This window comes from Mastigoproctus giganteus, chromosome 1 (genome assembly GCF_048544385.1).
Source record: "Mastigoproctus giganteus isolate SK-2022 chromosome 1, ASM4854438v1, whole genome shotgun sequence".
Classification (NCBI taxonomy): domain Eukaryota; kingdom Metazoa; phylum Arthropoda; class Arachnida; order Uropygi; family Thelyphonidae; genus Mastigoproctus; species Mastigoproctus giganteus.
The window spans coordinates 102,721,456-102,743,880 of record NC_143575.1 but is presented as its reverse complement, the minus strand read 5'-3'; the positions used below and the strand labels follow the sequence as shown (position 1 = coordinate 102,743,880).

The following is a 22,425-nucleotide window of genomic DNA, read 5'->3' as shown; positions in this document are numbered from 1 at the left end:
GCACTGAAGCCTTTTTTGTTAAAACCAATTTTGTTTCCCTCGCCAATCTCGTTGCTCTACTCAGCATCTGTTCCAGCAGATCTGCATCTGTACTAAAATGAAGTCTCTAGACCTGTATGCAGTACTGAAGATGTGGCCTGACCATTGCCTAATATAATGGAATAATCCCCTGCTTATCCTTGCTAGCAAGGTTCCTGTGTATCATTGACAAAACCCCGTGAGCAGTCCTGGCAGCCTCTCTGCACTGCACGCACATTCACCTGATCTGAATTCTATTCAGAATATGCCAAAGAGCTATTCGGCAACAAAGTCCTCTTCCTTCAATTTTGTCACAGCTATTCGATATTTTGTATATTTTGTTGTAAGGATGATTACAATTAGACCAAAACGCACTAAAAAACACATTACAAAATCGCCGCATATTTGCTGTTATTCGAAACAAATGCGGCCCGATTCCATACTGAATAAAGGTTCATATTTTTTAGGTCAGCTTGTACACTCTACAATAACAAATCGTCGTCCTTTTACTGTATTTGATTTTAAGGAATAAGAAGTAATCCGGAGCAATAAAGTTGTGGTTATCTCTAAACTCTCCCACCTTGCCTAATACTCCTTGATAATCAGTACAGAATGGAGCCTAACGTTGTCCTGCAACAGGAACCAGCTACCTTTTATTCGAAACAGGCTTTGTTCGTTTTTTTTTTTTTTTTTTTTTTTTTTTATCAAACGAACCAAAGCTTGTGCAAGGAGGAATCATTACCAACAGTTGTAAAAAGCTCTTCGTGTGTTTTGAGTTTGGGCAGCTTTTGTTCAGTCAAAAGTACTGAACAAACCTAGTGTATGTCTTCCCATTGTCCAAAATTTCAGCCAGAATTGCATCAATGTGAAGTTGTTCTCCCATCATTTGAAGAGTCATTCAAGGATCAGGCGTAATCAGTATGTCGGCGCGCAGTTCTCTCCAGCTTGAAACAAAGTGCAATGATCGCTCTCTCTTTTTTTTTTTCTCTCTATCACTTAACAGAATGAATAATGAACACAATGAACCTTGAATAATACGACAGCGTGCGAACGACTTGTGATACTCATGACCTTGTAGAGGGTAGCAATCGGGCAGGTCAGCCGCCACGGCGCGTTATATCATGCAATGGACTGAGACCTGAACGTAATTGTCAAATATGCCGTATACATAAATGTACAGGGTTACCCATTTATCGCGCAACCCCATGGTTCAGCGGTGTATAGTGAGTCAACTAAGATGACAGGCACGTGTCATTTGATATATGGAACGAGTTAAATGTAGATGTTTGGCAGAAAGCAGTTTCATTGTGACAGCAGGAGTATTTGAGGAGCTGTAATCTCATTGCTTAATGGTGTAAGAGCAACGAAGTCTCTAGTGCACCATTTGAAATGCAGAACAGCATCTATTAGTGCAGTCTGTAACGAGTTTGTCCATAGAAAAACACGTATACAGTGTACTGTCTTTTTGGAGCACTTGCATATGTTTTTTGCACACCTAGAGGTTCAATAATAAACTTTCCAATTAGCGTATGTTCTACTACAGGATTGCGGGGGTATTTTAACGCAGTAGTTAATCTTGGAAAGACTTTCTGTTCTTACTGAGCACCAAGTCCATGCCTCTAAAACTTGTTCTCATGTTCAATTAGAGACACAAATACGGTTATCTATGGTTCTGCTGAATTGCTAATATCTCTGTAAATTGTATAACTTTAGCAGAATAGTGAATGCACTATACATTTGGACTCTGTGCTACGTCTTCAGTGAGAGCAGAAACTTTCTGCTCTTACTTTACTCGGGCAAAGCGGACGAGTTTTGATTTGATTTTAATTGCTGCATATTGCATATAAACCATTTCTAGGGATTATAGGTAAACAGCTTTTATGTTTTTAAATGGAAGTTTTACTTCCATACACCGCTTTGGCTGTTCCCATAGACAAATTACGTTATTCGGAGTTCGACATACGTTTGCTAATAGAGGCCACCCCTAGCTGGTAAGGACGGTGTGTATTTTTAAATGTACAGTAAATTCACCTGTTGTGGTGATTGCTATTAGGCAGAACCGTGGATAATGAGAGGTCTCGGCATGTGGTTCGTCCAGCAGTTAAACCTGGGTGAGATTCTCTGCTTAATCTAAGTTGAACATATGACCAAGCGTTAGCGCCAAGTACTCAGTGCTCTGTCTTCGGTGAAAGTAGAAACCTTCTCCATGTCTGAAATCGAACGCAGTGAAAGAGTAAGGATTTTGAGGCCAGTACGAAGAAGACAGTTATTCGTCGCAAATGCAGCATTAATGACATTCTCGTGGATTTGCATCAAATTCGTTAAAAGCCGTTAATTTTTTAAACAAACACGTTAAATACGTTTTAAACAAAGGTGGACTCTGTTAGCACATTCTGGAATAGTTTTAAATTCTACATACGGTTTTTTTTTTTTTTTTTAGTAAAAATGTGTTGATTTGTAAACTGGGTTTCATTTTAATTGTATAATCCTGTACAATACAATATCGTAGTTCTTTTTTGTTTTTTTTTTTTCTTTTCTTTTCTTTTTGTAAAATTAGTATTACTAACACATGGCAACTGAAGTTTAACCTTGACAAATACAAAGTACTGCATATGGGTAGAAGTAACCCCAGAGAAACGTACCAACTGTGTGGTACTACACTTAAGGTGGTAGAAAATGAAAAAGATCTGGGAGTAATTGTGCAGTCAGATATGAAGTTTTCTGAGCAATGCAGACAGGCTGCCAGGGCAGGTCATGGAGTTTTGTCAATGATATATAGGAAATTTGCTAGCAGGGAGAAGGAGGTGATTGTCCCTCTGTATAAGGCAATGGTCAGGCCACGCCTTGAGTACTGCGTACAGGTCTGGAGGCCTCATTTTAGGAAGGATGTAGATTTACTTGAGCGTGTGCAGAGAAGGGCAACAAGATTGGTGAGGGAAATGAAGGGATCCTCTTACCAAGAGAGGCTTAAGTTCTGCAAATTGCAGTGGCTGGAGACTAGGCACCTGCGCGGTGATCTGATTGAGGTGTATAAGGCCTTGAATGGGTTGAGCACGCTGAATTCTGATGGGATCCTTCCACGTGTTCTGATTACGAACCTAAGGGGGCATAAATTCAAATTAAGAAAAGACAGATGTAGAATAGATGTGCGGAAATATGCCTTTAGCCAGCGGGTGGTTAATTGCTGGAACAAACCTCCATCTGTCGTTGTGGAAGTTGATAGATTGAATAAATTTATCTAGGGAATGGTGTGTTTTTTTTTTTTGGCTGATGCTGCATAAGCTCATACACTTGCTTTCTTGCATCACATACTACTACATTAACGAGTACTGCAAAAACCTACTGCTGTGTACTTTATTTTAATTTAATTAATTAATTTATTTATTTATTATATATATATATATATATATATTTTTTTTTTTTTTTTTTTGTTATTCTGGTGTAGAAAATTCTTTTCCTGATATTTATCTTAAAAATACAGTACTTTATGACAAACACGAAATTTTCAGAAATTAAAAATTTTAAATAAACAATTACATGCTTGTATTAAAAAAAAAAAAAAATATATATATATATATATATATATATATACACGTTTATACTTGTTCGAACTTTTTTTGGTTTAGTTGTGGATTGTTACCTATAATTGGTGTTTTTCATATAAGTATTAGTGTTCATACAATTCTGGTAATCAAGCTAGCCCAATTTAGGTTACCTTGATTCCGCATGGCCTATACATTTTAAGTTAAGAAGTATATTGCTAAATGATAATGGATATTTTCATAACAATTTACTGATGAAATTTTTCTTTATCTGTAGCAAAAATAATTACCAATTCTTAATAACAGTACAATTTTATATAATAATACTATTTTAAATAATATAATTCATTGCATTCCATCACGTGGCCGTCAATTCCCTACTTCATCGGGGGCTTTGAGTGGATTGACAGCCCATTTGATGTAATGCCTCATACTTACTCGTTTCTGTTGTTATATAATAACCTAAATTGGGCTAGCTTGATTACCAGAACTGTATGAACACTAATGCTTATATGAAAAACACCAATTATAGGTAACAATCTACAACTAAACCAAAAAAAGTTCGAACAAGTAGAAACGAATATATACTGGCACGTATAATGTCTAATTGGCCTAATGACTTTAAATACAATGGCATTAACGCTGCACAAAAGAAAACGTACATCTAAACGGATTAATAAAATTAAATGCTAATAATTATATATATATATATATATATATATATTAGTATCAACTCCCAAATCCGGTAACTTTGGGCCGTATATTACCAGCTCATTTTGCAGCGAAAGTTCTGTGCATAATTTACATATAATGCATTAACGATATTTAAAAAAAGGAATAAGGTTTTTGCGGGGAAAGTCGCTCTCGATTTACGATCCACTTTTAAAGAACACTTGTTTGTACAGAGATTACTGTGCTCTTCAAAACGGGGCAGCGTGGCCTCTACACAGAGAACACTTGCTCTGAGGGCTCTGATTACACACTGCTGAGGCTATCGAATTGTGCAGCGCTTTTCGAACTTTTTCTTTTTTTGGCTTCGGGACCATTCGCAAACCTACATCTCCCACGGAACCCTAATTTCTTTAAAAATAATACTAATTAATAGTAAATTAAAAATAGTAGTACGCTTCAACAAATTAAAAGTCAATGATAAAGTATTCATAAAACATTTGCAGAACCCCAGGGTTTCGCGGAATACTCCTTGAAAATCACTGCTCTATACAAGTTCTGGAACTTGGAGGTTTTTTTAGTCGTATTAAAATATCGTTAATAATTATTATTATTCCTCTGATTGCTACATCCTCTTTCATTAAAAATAAATAAATTAACGTAACAAAGACTGTAAAATACCCCTCCCCCCGTTATAAATCTCACTGAACCCCCCAAGTTGAAAAACTTATGCAACAGAGTATACTCTAAGTTTCAGCTAATTAACTTCTTTCCCGAAATGAGCTTTCACTTTGTATGGATTGTCCCACCATTCACGAATCACACCAACTTGTGCAAAAAGATGTCAGGGTGATGGACAGAAGTACAGCTTTGAATTCTTCCTCTCCGCGAAAAACAAAAAGGAGAAAATGAAAAGCCGAAATGAAAAATTTTAATCTATATAAGCAATTTGCCTCTCTCTGTCTCTCTCGTTGGACAGCACCCTAAAATTAGAAACATGCCTGTTAGATTTCCACCTCTACCCCAATCAGATGGAAATTTTTCAATGAATTAGATTTACTGGATTCTTTTCTACGCATCTGGGGGTTTTTAACATAATGTGAATTAATTTAAGGACCCGGATCTCACATGGAGACAGTAATTCTACATTAAGCGGGTGGCACGTGGTGAAACAGGTGTGGTTAAGATCAGCTAAATGCGACATCAACGACTACATTATGGGATTACCACTGATTTTAAGAATTTATTCACTGTACTATACACAGGTTTATTCGTATCTGTTGTGTTGCCCATTGATTAACAGAATACATGTACCTTTGTCATCTACGCAGTTTGCTTAGCGCAGGTGAAGGATCATCCTACAAAAACTATTTTCCTCGTTTTTCTGTCAATCAGTTATATCAGCCAGACAGTTTGTGCACTTGTAGACGAGAATACAGTACTCGTGGCGAATATTTCGCCAAAACTGTTTTAGAGAATAAGTAAATGTTAATATCGAAGTAATTATCCCTCGGCTCCCTTCGCTGCTATCTAAGGTGTCAGTGGGAGGACTCGGGTAAAAATGCAATTTTACAATTTTTTACATCTATATTGTGCTTTAAAAAATTACAGTTATTGCGCAAAAATTATCTGGACCTGAAAACTGCTACGTAGCATTGTCTATGAGCAAAAATGCCAACAACTTTGTTAAAAGTCTGATCCTGAAATTTGTTGATTTGATGATAAAAGCTAAGAAATTGTCTTCTCTTCAAAGTAAACGGCAATTTACTTTCACTGGGAGCTATGTCAATTCTCGGAATTTGAAAACTGGTAGGAAAGTTTTTTTTTTTTTTTTTTGAATTTTTTCCCCTTCTCATTTTACTGCCAAATAAAACCTATTGCAAAAGGTCTCATCAAAAGCTTGTTTAGTCTTTGAGTTATTCAAGTTTCAAGAGTGTTCCGGATGGAGGGACTTAAGCAAATTATTATATAAGATTAGCTATAGCTAGTGAGGTGCCAATGGTGAGACAAGTATGGTAAGGTTTTACTGACCTCGATTCACTAGACTAGGGGGTGGCCAACGAGTCGATCGCGGATTTAATTTCGGTCGATCACGACGAATTTTAAATATACAGTCATCCCTCGATTTGTGCACCTTGTGCAATGAAATTTTTGAGATGGTAGATCAAATTAAGTTGTCCACTCCTGCACTGGACCATTTATTTCTTCCGCCTTTAACTCTAACCCAAAAGTGTTTATTGTGGTGTTCAACCAAATTCTGTTCTTTAAATAAAAGTTTACTTAGATTGTATAAATATTTTCATTCCTATCTCCTGGTAAACCTCGAAAAATTTGAAGATTCATTTATAGGCCTTGAGATTTTTATATGCTTATATTTTATTTTTATTTCTTAAAATCCAAGACAAAAATAAATCTCTGTAACCGACAGTATTATCAGTAATGTGGAACATAAGTTTGTCAACATTTTTAATTAATTAATTATAACCCTTCTTAGTTTATCTGAGTTACTTGAACAGTGTGGTATACGAGGTGTGGCAATAAAGTTTCCGGACTGGTGCTTTAAAAAGAATACAGTGATGGAGCTAAAAAATGGTTTTATATTTATTTTATTTTTATTAATAACAAGATACACAACAGGTAACCATTGACAGTGTAACTGTGTATCTATTCAAAGAGTAATCACCTCCTGATTGAATGCACTTATTATACTGTTCTAAAAGTTTCTGAAAGGAGTCAGCGAAGGCGTTCAAAGAGATGATATTAAGTTTGGCGATTATTTTTCTTTGTGCTCAACATCTTAATCTCTTTCCTTTGAGGGCAGTTTTTACCTTCGGAAAGAGGAAGAAGTCTGCTGTTGTGCAGGATCGGGAGAGTATTGTGGATTTATACAATGCCATATTTTGTCAGAAATGTCTTCACAACAACTGCGGAATTGATGGGAGCAGTGTTGTGCAATAAGAACCAGCTGCCTTTTTCGAAATTGCGGCCTCGCCCAGGAAATGCAATTCAATAGTCTTTGAAGCTCCCGTATGTAGAACGCAGCATTGACTCTCCCCATCAGGTACAAATTCCTTGTGAATCGCACCTTGTTTGTTGAAAAACATGATCAGCATTATCTGGATCTTGAATTTCTGTAAACGAAAATTTTTGAGCTTTGTTGATGATTTTGAAGCCCACTGCATGCTCTGACGCTTCATGTCTGCGTTGCACTGAAACACCCAACGTCATCTCCATTGACAATATGGTCGAGGAAATGAGGCCTGTCTCGACGAGTGTGGATTGTCTTCGCAGGATGATACCTTCGTTGCTTCTGTTCAGCTGTCCGACACAAATTTTGCAGACCTTCCTTTTCCCTAAATCTTCATGCAGAATTTGACGAGTTGTGTCCTTATTCATATCCAACTCGACAGCCATCATTCTTAGGGTCAGACGACGATCTCTGTCCTCGTTTTGAGAGGTTGACAGACGCCCATTTCTTGGGTCATTGCAAACATCCTCACGTCCCGTCTTTGTACCTCTTATACCATTCAAACACACTGGTACGACTTAATGTTTCAGCACCATAGAATTTTTAACATCTCTTACGTTTCTGTTGCAGATTTTCCGTATAATTAAAATCTGATATTTGTTCGTTGCCCCACTGCAAAATTGTGACACGGAACGATCACGCTACTAACGAAACTGGTTGTTACTTGCAGCCTGTCAACATACTGGAGAATCTCTCTGCCACAGTGTGTTAGAGGAAATTTGAACTACAACATGCCACTTCCGTTTATTTTCAAACTCATCGATCATGACCGCAAAAGTACCAGTCTGGTAATTTTATTGCCACACCTCATAGTTTTAGAGATCACATTGCAAACATATCAAGATTCCCAGTTCTCAAATTGAAAGGCGAACACACGACCGACCGATTGTTGGGGGGAAAGCAAAGCAAAATTGGTTTATTAAACCACACCTCAACGGTTAACATCTGAAAAGCATAACTTTGATATGCGGTTAATATCGCTCAGAATGCTCTCTAGTGTAATTTATCCGAGTTGTCAAAGATCTAGTGCAATAGTACACGCGTTTGAGTGACCGGATTTGAAGCCACGCCAGTGATAAATACGATTAATAGTAATATTTTTGATAAAATGACTAGTTGTAAACCCTTGTAAACTATAGAGTTGTGGTTATAAACGGAACATTTCTTACAGTACAATAATGCCCTTGGAATAGTTTTAGAGATTACTGAGAATGTGCTACATTCCGATATTCAAGAAAGAAACTTTATATCAAATCTTCTTCTTCATACTTCTTTTTAATTGCACGTGGCTCGTCGCCCTTTCTATGTATATTATTTCACTGTTTGCTAGACTAACATTCACAAGTGGTTAGGTCATTGACATGTGCCTTTTCTGATACTGATTTATTGTAGTGGTTCATGGAATTTATATCCAAGCCGTGCATGTAGGCGACCGGAAAGCGGCAAACTACAGCATCCTAATTGTATGCAACCGTAAAACGAAACTAGTCTATCAAAAGAATGAGTGAATGAATAAGTACGAAGAGCTTTTATTCAAGGAAAGTATAGAGCTGAATATACAAATAAAGAAGTCCAAAAGAAAAGAATTGCACAAGTAAACTCTGGTACTTACCATGAATTTTGCAATGTTGTGAAACACTCCAGCTTCATCATAACAGTACTGTATATTATTTGTCCTTTCGTAACCGGCATGATTTAGAAAAAGCATGACAATTGTAATAATGTTATTGTTGTTCTGGATCTCAATCGTTGTGCCAAAACATCCCAAAGATATTCAATTAGATTCATATCTGGACTGAAAAAGGAGGTTTCACTACATTCTGTTCCATTTTACATTAATTTCCATACAGCTCTGCTCAAAGAATTATCACAATGCGCAGAAGTCTCAATTGTCCAGAATGCCACAATAAACAGCTGCATTTGTGGTTTCATCGATGACAACCTGTGGACCAAGTCCAAACCACACAAAACACTTATATCGTCTCACTATCGCCAATAGACTATATTGTGGGTGCAATACAATCTGGGTAAAACCATTCTTTATGGGTACGCTACATCCATTCTGACGCCTGGACTACGTAGCGTGATCATTAATCCAAATAATGTTCTACCATTGACGTTAATATCCAATGCTTCCATTCTCTGCAACAGTGCGATGGCATGCTTACTAGGAGACAACTTCGTATCCAATAGCTGAGCGAAGATGGAAACCCATCCTTCAAAACGTTTTTCTAATGACTGTTGATCCTTTACTTATCCACTTCTGTCAACTGTCTCTCGAGTAAGCTATTAGAGATGCCTCTGCGATTTCCTCTTATCCGTTTTAACTGTCGACATGCTCTGAGTATCCATTAATTATGGTCCATCTGACTTGAGATGAATGATTGCACTCCCTTCCTAATATATATATATTTTTTCTCTCATTGGTCCAGCCATGGAAAGCTCAGTCGACTCTGTGGCTGGGCTAGCCAGAATTTTCTTCCTGACTAATGCCTGACCTACCTCCACCAGATGGTGACGTTGCTCGTCCCCACCTGGTGGAGGTAGGTCAGGTAGGTAGTTTCAGAAAGCAAAATATAGTAATTAAAATAAAGAAAATAACGATATATATGTGTGGATACATCATAATTCTAATATATATATTCTACGCTACCAAATATATTGCGCTTGAATGTGTGGGGGGGGGGGAAACGCGGTTTTAATTATATCTTAAACAACAGGGCATATACTGTATATACACGCTCATATAGAACAATGAAGGGAAATGATGTACTACAATTCAAAATGGGTTCAGAAATTAAAAATGACAACACTGACACAAAACATATCCACATCCTCTCCATTACAGATTTCTGTACGCTCCACAGAGGCGCCTCCGTAGCCAGGTGGGAAGGAGCAGCAGTGCGTAGCACACGCTTCTTGATTAGACAGGGGTTCAAGCCCGTCACCACCAAATACGGAAGATGCGGAAAGGTTAGGGAATGACCACCGCATATCCCGGAGCAATATGGCCTTAGTTGCTAATGCTCCTAAAAACCAAATAACAAACGCTCCACAGTGGACAAAAAAACGGATTTTGGGTAACCACCGGTGCCGCTTGGCACAACACTATGCTTTCTTTCTTCCATTAGTTTTATAATGTTTCCAACAGTTGATTTTGGGGTTCCACACTTCTTGTGAAGGGATCTGGGTTCTCTTCTCAGTCTGTCACTGAGTGTGCAGGCTTTTTACTACCACTGTTAATTAGTACTTCCATCCGCCTGTCAAGTGGCCTCTGGAATTAATCATTCCCTTCTTAGAAGATGTGTGCCAATTCACGCAGAATGGGTTCAGAAATTAAAAATGACAACACTGTACTACACTGACACAAACCACACCCACATTCTGTCCTTTACAGAGATTCTATCCAGTGCGTATAAGCACACTCACTGGACAGAATCTTTCCAAAGAAAACCACTTACTAGCTGTGTTTGTCAACCAGTTCGAGAGAGTAATAATTACTAATATTCGAAACATAAGATGCCCTTGTTCAGAATAGAACTAAGTACACTATTACTGAGTTCGAACTCAATACCCGTGTATTCATGACAAACCTTGCTTGCTAATTTTTGTTTCACTGTCAATTACTTAGTCGGAATTAATATGGGGAATGAATTTAGAATAAATTTAAACTTTAATCTGCTCCCTAGAATGATAATGTAGATGAAAGATAGTTGCGTTATCTAATTTTATCTAGCGCACATTTATGACTTTTTAAGGAAAATATTTAACTTTTGCCAGTGCAATTGTTGCTATGAATTTGGTTGAATTCATATGTAGTGAAATGCTTGCTTTATCATGAATGAATTTCGTCTTAGAAGCGAGATTTTGTAGTCAGGCGTGACTGGGTTCATCCCTTTATTACTATTAATAAGCATTACATTACAAGATATTAATTAAACCATTCATTAATTATAATAAGAGGGTTTTTGAACTACGCGTATTCATTTGCCAGGATAAAGTAAAAGTAAACAGACTGGGGGGTGATTCCTTGTTTCGGTAGGAGACCATGCTTCCCTGGGCAAGTGTAGGCTGCTGTTTATCTATTCTGCATTAATTTATTTGATAGAATTTTTTTTTTCGCTTATATCACGTTATAATTAACTTAAATGTGATATAATATTGTTTAATTTTGTGAATTACTTGACTACACCACATTTAATTTACATTTTAGTAAATTTCGTGTTTTAAAACTGGTTTTAATAGGGTTAATATTAAACCCTATTAGAACTGAAAGTGCTGAAATCAATTTGCGTGTGTTGGAGAACTATTAGTTTACACAAGACAGTCAGAAAGTGAAATTATACATTAAATTGCGCAATTTTCTTTTACTGTTCATGATAATTCATTGCGCTCGAAGTGTGCATAATAATAAAAAGTAAAAAAAATCTGTTCTTAGTATTTAGAATATCAGGAATATTGTATTCAAGTCCAGTGACCGCTTTTCGCCCTCCTGGATAACACAGGGCATATAAACATCGTCCTCTTCACACCGTTGACTTGGCTCATCATAACTTTATTTGCTCATGAGCCATAAAAACAAAAATCACTCACTCGTGGAATCCCGGCACTGACGCGAGAATTTTTATGGGTTATTTTCGCAACGTGGCTAAGGTCTTAGGAGTTGCATGGTTTTCTGTCCAGCAATTTACACATGGTATATACGACGCTATGTGGTGTAAGTCGCTGATGCCACTAAAATCCTCCAACAAAAAACAACAGTCCACACCTAAAATCGATGAACGTCAAGAAGAACTGTTTTAGAAAGTGTGGGCTGAAAAGTTTGACACAAATAGACAGCTAAGGGAAGATCTGATTTGAGGAGTTTAAAGCGCTGAAGGGGATGATGAGTAAGGTCTGTTTCCCCTCGTAGATGAAACAAGAACTGGGGACACAAATATAAAGTCAATGGGAATAACAAAAGACTGGATCTCACGAAGTTCATTTATGGGCAGCCAGTTATCAACCATGAATATGTTTGCTTCCCAAAATGGAGGAAGCAGTGAGTATGTCTAAATTTAAAGGGAATTGGTTTACCTTATGCAACTTGGAATAGCATGAATATTTTGTTTTATTTATTTTTTGGCTGATGCAGAAAATGTCCGCTTTCTTGCATCATTAGGCCTTGCTAATAGGTCTCCGTAGCTGAGTGGTCAGGAGCGGGAGTGCAGCAGTAGACGCTCCTTGAGTAGACCGGGGTTCAAGCCCCTGATTGCTAAATACGATCGATCTGGCAACCCGCACTGGACCAGCGTGGCAGATTATGGTCCATTTCCCTCAACATGAATTGTTGAGGAGGCTTCCATCCTGCAGTGGGTTGATAATGGCTGCAATTTACCTTTTTAATGTGGATTGAAAACCGCTATACGTCGCTGCGGACACTTTGGACATGTTTTTTCTTAATGGGGAAAGCGGTGCAATGCTTACTTTTATCATAGTGTAACGTTCCACACGATATGTGGCGTGCATTATTTGAGATTTGTTTAAAAATGTATGCAGACTGTTATGATATAGAAGGAATTGAACAACTTAGAAAGCATCACTAAGCCAACTTCTTGAAGCGAATTTCACTAGGAAAGACGTTCTCTACAAGCGAGAAATATTTTTTATACTAAGATATTGACTAACCGCTAGTTGGAAACAACTATAAACAAAAGCAGTGTTGCTTATAATAGTTTGTTTATTCCGAGCACGTTATGACGATGCATAATAAATAACTGTAGTGTTTTTCATGCGCACTATATAGGGTACATTCGTACAGAATAGATCTGCTGAAGCGCTTCTCTTTCTGACGGTAAGTCGCAGTTTTTAAATTAGCGTCATGGAACTCGTTAGGGGTATGTGTATGTGTCGGGGGGTTCTAATATTGGCAGGATAAAAAATTGATCAAACACCTATCTCATGTTATTCCCTTTCGACGGGGAAAGGGAAAGAATGTTGCCCGATGTAGCCGAGTGGTCAGGAGCGAGAGTACAGTTGCACACACTTTCTTTGAGCAGACCGTGGTTCAAACTCGCGTAACTGCTAAATAATATTGATGATTGTATTCATGATTTATTGCAAACTCCTCCAACATGGTGGTCGTGCTGGAGTATAAACAAGAACTTTTACTAGCGTCTTCTTAGAGAATAGTCTCAGGAGTTTCATTGTCGATAACCAGCCTGAATAGTTAGCGTTAGTAGGTGGAGTTTGTATTTTAATATCACCGCTCTCAAAAGTGATTGATAGATGTTTTAGTATTTCTTCAATGCTTGTAATGTTAAAATGGCTGCGAGTGATAAATGCACTTATCCACAGAAGCTGAATGTAGGCACAGTTATTCCAAATACCAATCTTGGACGTGTTAACTTTTAGGCGCATCAGCAACTTAGGCGACATTGTGTCTCCTCAGAAGTGTTTGATTTGAGGACTGAATAACCACTGGGAGACACATAGTCCCTCCATCGGCACTCTACAACAACAAACTGAAAATGCCTTTAGCAATTCCTCCAGCCTGACAAGACCGGAAACCAGTCCTCCCCAGTCGAGTGACAGTTGGCAAAACATTTTGGACGTGGTTGTGCCGCTCTTTTTTTTTTAAATTTCATTTTATTTTTAAGAGGGTAGGTGGCACCATAATTACTTTGTTTATAGTGCGCCTATTCATATGGTCTTGTGCTGTATATTATACTAGATCTTTCAAGAAGAAGATCTTTCAAGAAGTATCCAGACCGCTAGGTCTGGATACTTGAAAGATCTAGTGACAGTAAGCATACTTATGGGGTGGACGACTCAGTCCCTTTGGAAAGTGTCCTGAGTTGACGCATTTAACCCACTGATTTTCCCACTCTTGGAAGCACTTCTGGAAATCGCCGAATGGTGAACCTTCCTATTACTCTTCATTGCTTACACATCATCAAATCGACTTCCTTTCAAGGTTGATCGATTCCATGTTTGGCCGAAGAACTGTACAGTTAGCAACGAACGGGACGGGCATTATCGTGGTAAAGCAATCAGTCTTTGGAATTACACTTTTCCGGTCTTCTTCGAACCGCATCATGAAAGTGTGTCACGACTTTAACGAAGAACTCTTTTTAATAATTGTTTGTCCTGGAGAGTATTCGTATGCAGGACAAACAATTTTATTTTTCTCCTGGTAAATAGAAAAATAGAAAATATAATAAATAGAAAACGACCAGGAATACACTTTTATAATTCCAGTAGACAAAAAATATATTAATTTAATGAATTAAAAAGACACGAAGAGTGATGTATTTTTTAAAAAAAATACATTAGAATGAATCGAGAAAGTTTTAATTAACTTAAAAAAAAAAAAAAAAACTGAACAAAAACACTGAATTGATATAAAGAGCAAAAACTACCGGATAAAAGACTTGCTCGAATGGAGAACATTTTGTGTCTGCGCATCTGCTATATTGCCCATTCATTCCTCCATCCAATCATATTATTATTATGGTGCAAAGAAGCCTGAGGCTTATGCTGCACCAGCCAAAAAAAAAATTTCTGAATTACCGAGAGAGAGAGAGAGAAAGAGAGAAAAGATCACCAAGAAAAAGAAGAATGATGATATCCAGCTCAGGACCCTGGGTATGCTAACTCGCCTAAAATTAGCGAGTCAGAAGGTGATCATCTGCTGAATGAAGATTGTACAAATATATTGTATAATATTTTGTACAAATTGAGTTTATTAGTTTAATAGATATTATATAAAATTCATAATATACGACAGCTCGCTTCTTCGTATAAAGCAGGAGTGGCCAACTTAATTTGTGCCGCGATCTACCATCTCAAAAATTTCATTTCACAAGTGCACAAATCGAGGGATGACTGTATATTTAAAATCCGTCGTGATCGACCGAAATTAAATTCGCGATCGACTCGTTACTCTATTCCACCCCTGGTATAGAGTAACGAGATGCATATCTGTCTTAGAATTCTTTAACAACGTGTCTCTTTTACTAGCCATAATGAACTCTTATCTATCGTCTCTCTTTATTCCTTTTAGTGCACCCGGGAGATCGCAAAACATCCCCTGTCTTCTGGAACATGTCTCCTAACCATGTGCAAGGCTCCACACTGCAGCAGTCCAGCCTGTCCCGCAAATTTATCCTCACGCTGGCGGTGGGGATTACTTTCGGTTTCAGCTTCGCCTACATGCTTCTCAGTGTGGTGACGTGGGAGAAGGGAGACTTACTTAGCATCTCCTTCCGACGGTTGCTTCCTCAGGTTCCCAGTACTTATCACGATCCTCATTCTCACGAAGAACTAGAAGGTGTTTCCGGACCGGATCAGCCCTTAACTTTTCACCGTTCAGACGAGGACTTTCATAAAGGTAAGTCTCATCTGCTGATTTTTATTCACCTATATCAACGAGTCTTAAAGATTTAATTTTTAACCTGCGGGGGATTATTGCCAATTTAAAAGAAGAGAGATTAAAGCAGAGCAAAGAGAGACCACTAGAAAAAACGCAGTTAACAGACATGAAACAGTGAGCCGTCTCGTGGCCTAAGTTTCCTTAATGATTGAATCAGTCATCCGAATTTAGAGATGATAGTGATATCAACCGCCGTTGTTATTGTTTGGAAGGGCATTCGTTTGTGACAAGCTTTTTTTTGGCGGTGGGGCTCTTTCTTTATTGATAACTGCTATCTCTAATAAGCACGCATGCCGTTAGATGTTTAAAAACTAACATCTTTCGTATCAATTTTTTACAATTAAGTATACAAGGACACCTCTCCCTACTGTCTCGTGGTAATTGCTTAAAACTAGAATTAAGGCTTTCTTTCTTTCTGCCCCTCCACGCGCGGAATTTCAAAACAGCCTTGAGAGAGCAGGGACTTTGTTTAGTCTTTTATAAACTTCCTCCACATGCTGATTAGGCTACTACACAGAGAAAACAGTTTCGTCATCTCTTTAATGGTATGCCTCTTATTTCCAGTCCAAGATCTTGCAAACCTTTCTGTTAGAACACCGCCATACTGTTATTTTTATAGTTGCAAAGTATTCCGCTCTCCATTCCCTTTGATTACCGAGCTCTTTGTTGCTATAACAACTGCCAGGAACTACTCTGGGATACATAAATGTTTCTACTGTGTACAGAAGTCATCCGGGCACATGCTGTATAAATAAGCCAGTGGCATCGTTGTCAGAAATGCAACCACCCAGAACGACTCCAAGTTAGTGGAACAGTTATGTTTTCCAGACATTCTGAATATATAAAAAAATATATTACATTGTACATCGATTACCCGTTTATCCTGATTCATATGCTGTAAGATCCAAGATATCTCGGTTCTTTGGGCAGCCCATTAAGGGTGGACAAATTCTAAAATTTACAACCACGAGGGACTCTGGGTGACGATAAGAAAGACTCTTCTTCAATTGGCTTTAATCCCCCGGCATTTCTCCAAATTACCTTATTTTGCGGATTAATTAATAATCGTATACATGATTATCATACGTGCAGTGCACATATATCATTCTGTGCGTAGCTATAAAGGCAAATTGAAGTCTGCGCATACCGTAATTTGAAGATTTACAGCTCTTGATATATTCGGATTTAAACCACACATGATTTAGTAATATAATAACGTACTTCATAAGCTTTTAATTATTGTCACTAATGACAGATGTAAAGGCACTGGGGGAAGGGGAGACAAACTGGAGGACAGTCCTTACACCAGTTCTACAGAAAGTTTTGTTATTGGGAAATTTGGATAAGCAAATCTAACAGTGATTGTTATTTGTGGTTTTGAATTCCATGTCGTCACAGCTGTAACCTACGTTCAATTAATAACAGGACACGTGCTACCACAGGGGGCACTGATTGCAAATTGGCGATTTTTAAACTGTTTTTCGTGGACATTCCTTTATTTCATAACTAAAGCCTAAAATTGTTTTGTTAATAAATAGAAATGCGTGTTCCAAACGTGTCAGAGAAGAGATTTTATCAATTTGACAGTTGAATATTGCGGTATTCGCCATTTCAATAGCGCAGCGTAGGGCACGCGTGATCTACCAATTTCCACAGAATAATCTGTCATTTATGGTGTGTCTCGAAAGAACCTTCGATAACTTTAACCAAAAAGAAATCCTGCTGAATAACTGTACTTTGGAAAATAGCTAAGAAAAATATTTCTTTTTACTCTTTCCTTTATTTAAGAGCATGACCGTAGACGTTTCCAAAGATAGCTATAGATACCTTAGCTAAGAGGTCTCATCCAACAGGGGTACTTTCTTTTGGCGAAGTGCCAACTGTGACGGCGAGAACGCAGGTAAACTTAGGATTCATGTTAGGTGCGGTACTTATCCTGTTTTCTTAAATACGACAATTAACATAAGAGACATCCACTACACAGCCTATTGCATATTGCCAACTACGAAACGAGTGCAAACAAGATTTTTCAGCAATCTCGTAACCAGATGACATTTATGATGTGAACAAAATGTCGTTGAAACTATGTCAGGCATACACCAGAAATGAAATCAGACGCGAATTGTCCTTGAACCATTTTTATTTATTTAGTAATGTAGGTCGTGTCGGTGTACAGTACGCGTAAAACTGTCTTTTCATATTTACATATGTTGGGGGGGTCTGTTGCCACGATTTCCGTTAGGCTCGTGCGAACCTCTTGTTTGGGTTTGGATGGTTTGCTTAGCTCAGTTACTTGGCAAGTCTATTTTAATTGCTTGTTCGTCCCAGTTAAACGAATCTTAAATAAAGTAAAAGTTCGCAATCAACTGTCCACTAATTGACAGGACACGTGCTATTTCTTAAAAAAAAAATGATGAACACTTAATTATGTATTGTCTTCTACATTTAAGTAAAAAGATGTGATTTTGGACCTTTATTACACCTCTCTCAGTACACCTTTTGCTTTGGAAACGCTATAAAATTTAAACTTCCATAAATCAGATAACCTGATTCTTATTGCTAATGACGTAATTTTTTTTTACATTTAAATTTACTATAAACAATTTAAACACAGGGTGAGGCAGTGAAACAGGCGGTTTTAAAAATCTCGATAATTAAATAAAGAATTTGTATTTGCCAAATTGTAAATCTGCCACCTTAAAGTACACAGCATGTTTATCTTTTTGGTGATATCTTTGAGGCGACCTCTGTCTCTGCGCAGCCATTCTGCTAATCTTCCACGCGTTTCCCATGACGCTGCGTAGCGTCTTCAAAGGAATTCCTGCAATTTCTTCATAAATTGTTTCTTTCTTTCAGCTCTTCAATATTGTGTAGGCGATGAGAGTACACCTTGTTTTTTAAGTGCCCCCCATAAAAAAAGTCACATGCTGACTGGTCTTGGAGACCTTGTATGTCACGAAATGTCACCATTCCTTGAGATGATGTGGTTATGAAAAAGTAGTCGTGCAGCGTCAATTGACACCCTGACCAGTGTGGGACGTCGCGCCATCTTGTTGAAATCAACTGGCCTCATTAACTTAAAGAAACTTAGTAGCTTGTTCAGCAGTCAAAAAAGTTGTGATAATGTTAGCATAGTGGGCTGACATGGCATCACATCACATCACAGCTGTCACCCTTCCATAATCATCTTCAAAAAATATGAGCCAATAATGCAGTGAGAAGAAATTGCACACTACGCTGTTGTTCAGTCATTGCAATGGTTGCATGTGGAATTTCACCTTTAGATGAAAGTGAGCTTCATCAGATATTCGTATATATGAATCAAGTCTTCATCACCATCCTTTTGACTTAGTATTTCTTGACAGAAATTTTTACGGGTAAGAAGATCGCGAGGTTCTGATTTATACAGCTTGTAAGGATGGAAATTTAAGTCCTGGCGCAATATTCATCGTGCACTCCTATTGGATAAATTCAATGACAATGCATGCTGACAGCTGGATGTTTTGTGATGTACGGGCGCTTCTTATTCTAACCGGAAGCATCTTTTTTTACAGCAGAACCAGTTTCTTCAGAGTTATTTACCCATTTTTTTAAATGGCATGAGCAGATGATACAGGATCTTGGCGCTTAAGGTGAACACGAAAAAACGTCGATTGGCCTCGTAACTGTCGTTGTTTTTGTGAAATGCCTTGACGGTGAAACCACGTTGGGCTTCACTCCACTGTACCATGTTTACTAAATAGCGTGATGTGGACAACAGTACGTCAGATGATGCAATCCTCCCCACTACACGGGTACACAGAAAACGGGTTTTTAAAGTTGCCCGTTTTCCTACCCCCTCCCCACCCTGTATAAACAAGACTGCATATCTGGTGTCGTTGGGTCATATTTGACCGCATAACTGGTTATCATCAGATTATTTTTAATCCGAAAAATGAAAGATTAATTTTTTGTACTATTCAGTGGGAAATATTGAAATAATTGACATATTTATGTATTTCGGAATATAAATCTTTATTTTGATTTATTATTTTATTTTAAAAATAAGGCTTTAAAACAAAAAATACTTTTTTTTTTTTTCTGGAGTAGTCGTGCACAGAAGAGCAAAAGTGAATAGCCTCACTTATTAATCAGGAACACGGCTTGATTATTATATTATTTTATATTTACAAAGGTGGAGGTTTAAATAAAAAGAAAAAAATCTTTGGAATATTTTTAAAAAGTTAGCAAACGTGTTTGGTGGTGCTCATTGTGAAGAATCGAAATTCACTAACACATACTGCAAAGAATTAACTGTGCTATGATCTTTGGAAACAGTTTTATGGCAGTTTCCATTTCTATATGAACATAAATGGTGATGGCTGCTAAATTTGTATTCTTGAAGGTCCTCTAATTGCAGTGTCACTTTGAAGATTCTACGAGAGACCGAAGATGGTGCTGTTGCTAATTCCGCAGGCTCATTCAAAGGAGAGGGATGGTGTTCTGTAATCTTTAGAACATGGCATGTGATAGTGAACGCTTCTATTAGTAGTTTTGGTCTTGCAAGACAGTGCAGCTGGCGGCATGACTCTGATTTGTTCTAAGTTCCCTAATAACTTTTTACAACCTTGTCTTTCCAGTTTTTGGAGGCTGACTGCATTATTTAAATTTAATATTCCTCCACAGACAAATTTGGGAGCTCTAGCTAGACTTGCTTGTTCAGACTCATCTCCTGATTCATGGTAACACTGCTATGCTTCGGCATCATTTAAATGTCTGTCTTTGTTTAGACAAATCATAGTTTGAACGTCGGGTGAACCCTCATTCGTTGCAAAAAACACAATTGGTATCTTAGGGTCAAAATTGGTTCAATAATGCAATGACAGCCGAGTCATTCAGCTTGGATAACAAAACTAGCACGTGCTACATTACTTTATGACCTTCAATGAGAATTACAGCTCAACATTCGGTCTTCATTATTTGTGCACCTCACACAATAACAAAGATTTTATTATTGTGTGACCCACAAAACAAGCATGTTAATGTAATAGTTAAAAGGTTAATGCACTAAACGAGATATCTCGATCCTTTTATTGATTTAAACAAGTTTTATATATATATATATATATATATATATATATATATATATATATATTTTTTTTTTTTTTTTTTTTAAGGAGTCTTTTTTATTTAATTTTATTTTTTCAGGTTCTTTGGATTTTCAATTCAATTATTCGTTTTTGCTTATACCGCATATTAAAATAATTACTTTAATATTGTTCTGTGTTGAAATTTTATGTTTTTAGAATGTTTATTATTACTTTTTTTTTTTTCCTTAATTTTACGCGACTCTTGGGAATTTGTGTGGTTGGAATCTTCCCATCCTGTTTAATATTATTATTATTAATAGTTTAGACAACGTGCAAGTTAGTGCAAAAGCATAATATTAGTACGCAGCTGTACTCTGAATTAGCACAAATATGCAAAGGCGGCATCGTTTAAGTTATATCTCATATTGTGAATACCTTCACAACGAGTTGCCATGATATTGCACTACTTCGAATGAGTAACGCTTCACCAAAGAAACTGTTGTTACTTATTCTCAGCGGAATTCTCAGCGAGTTGCTCATACATACATACATCGAACATAACTTATTAGATAGGAACACAGTTTCAGAAAATACATAAATAAATTAATAAATAAATAAGAATTGAAGACACTATAAAGCGTTCATTACAGTTTTTATGAGTTCATGGGCTTCTGAAGTCTTTCGCTATGAACAAAACTCATCTTTCTCGAAATGCCTTCTTCATTATAAATGTAGTTTAGTGAACAGATCTGCTGCAATGAGCTTTCTGTAGGTTCTGTCATGGCAGTACCTGTCCGGTTCTATTTTGAAAACTAAAGAGCTCCAGAATATTGGCAGGAAACACCCGCCTTAATCTGTCCGAGTGATGGAGAGTGCTACAGAGATTATGAGGGTAGTGAAGCCGGGCGGGGACTGACCACAAAATCACTTAAACACGAAATGAATTCAGAAACTGACCACTTAAACCGTGAACCCGGTCGAGGCCTGACCACAAAATTGAAAATTTTGTGGTCAGGTCCCGCCCGGGAACCCGGCTCCACTACACTCATAATCTGTGTAGCGCTCTCCATCACTCGGACGGATTAAGGCGACTGTTTCCTGTCAATACTCTGGAGCTCTTTAGTCTTCAAAATAGACCTGGACAGGTACTGCCATGACAGAACCTACAGGAAGCTCATTACAGCGGATCTGTACACTGAACTACATATATAATGAACAGTGCATTTATTTACCTTTTTAAGCAATTTTTCAAACGGAACTGAATACTCCAAGAACTTTCCTCTGTTTGTGTTTCTTTCATTTCGTTTACAACTGGCAAGATGATTTGACTTCCATTAGCTCAAATCCAAACAATTCAAGATCGCCAAGTACGTTCTAAATCAGTAAACGATGTAATCTTGGCTGCACTTATCAACTACATTACTTATAATTTGTCAGCCAACCTGAAACCAGGCAAGCTGAGAAATTACACGTGATGCAGTTGATAAGGACACGGGGGGGGGGGGGTCATAATCATCTTGTGTCGCATGAATACGATACTCCGCCCAGTTTGGGAAAGGTTTCTGTTGTATACCTCAGGATTTTTCTATAAAGACTTCTTTCATTTGGGTGGGCGGGGGAAGCTGTAATTGGCTATCTTAAACCGAAACTATTTCTGAAAACTTCGGCTTTTCCTACTCCATATAC

General features: G+C 37.6%; 1 protein-coding gene across 1 annotated transcript in view; it reads left to right on the top strand.

The window, feature by feature from the left end:
- Positions 1 to 22,425, top strand: part of LOC150091066 (glycoprotein-N-acetylgalactosamine 3-beta-galactosyltransferase 1-like) — a 108,860-nt gene that overhangs the window by 28,660 nt on the left and 57,775 nt on the right. The window contains exon 2 of the mRNA XM_090374010.1: positions 15,302 to 15,628. Within this exon, the coding sequence (XP_090230136.1) occupies positions 15,302 to 15,628 (327 nt within the window). The remainder of the gene's footprint in view (positions 1 to 15,301; positions 15,629 to 22,425) is intronic.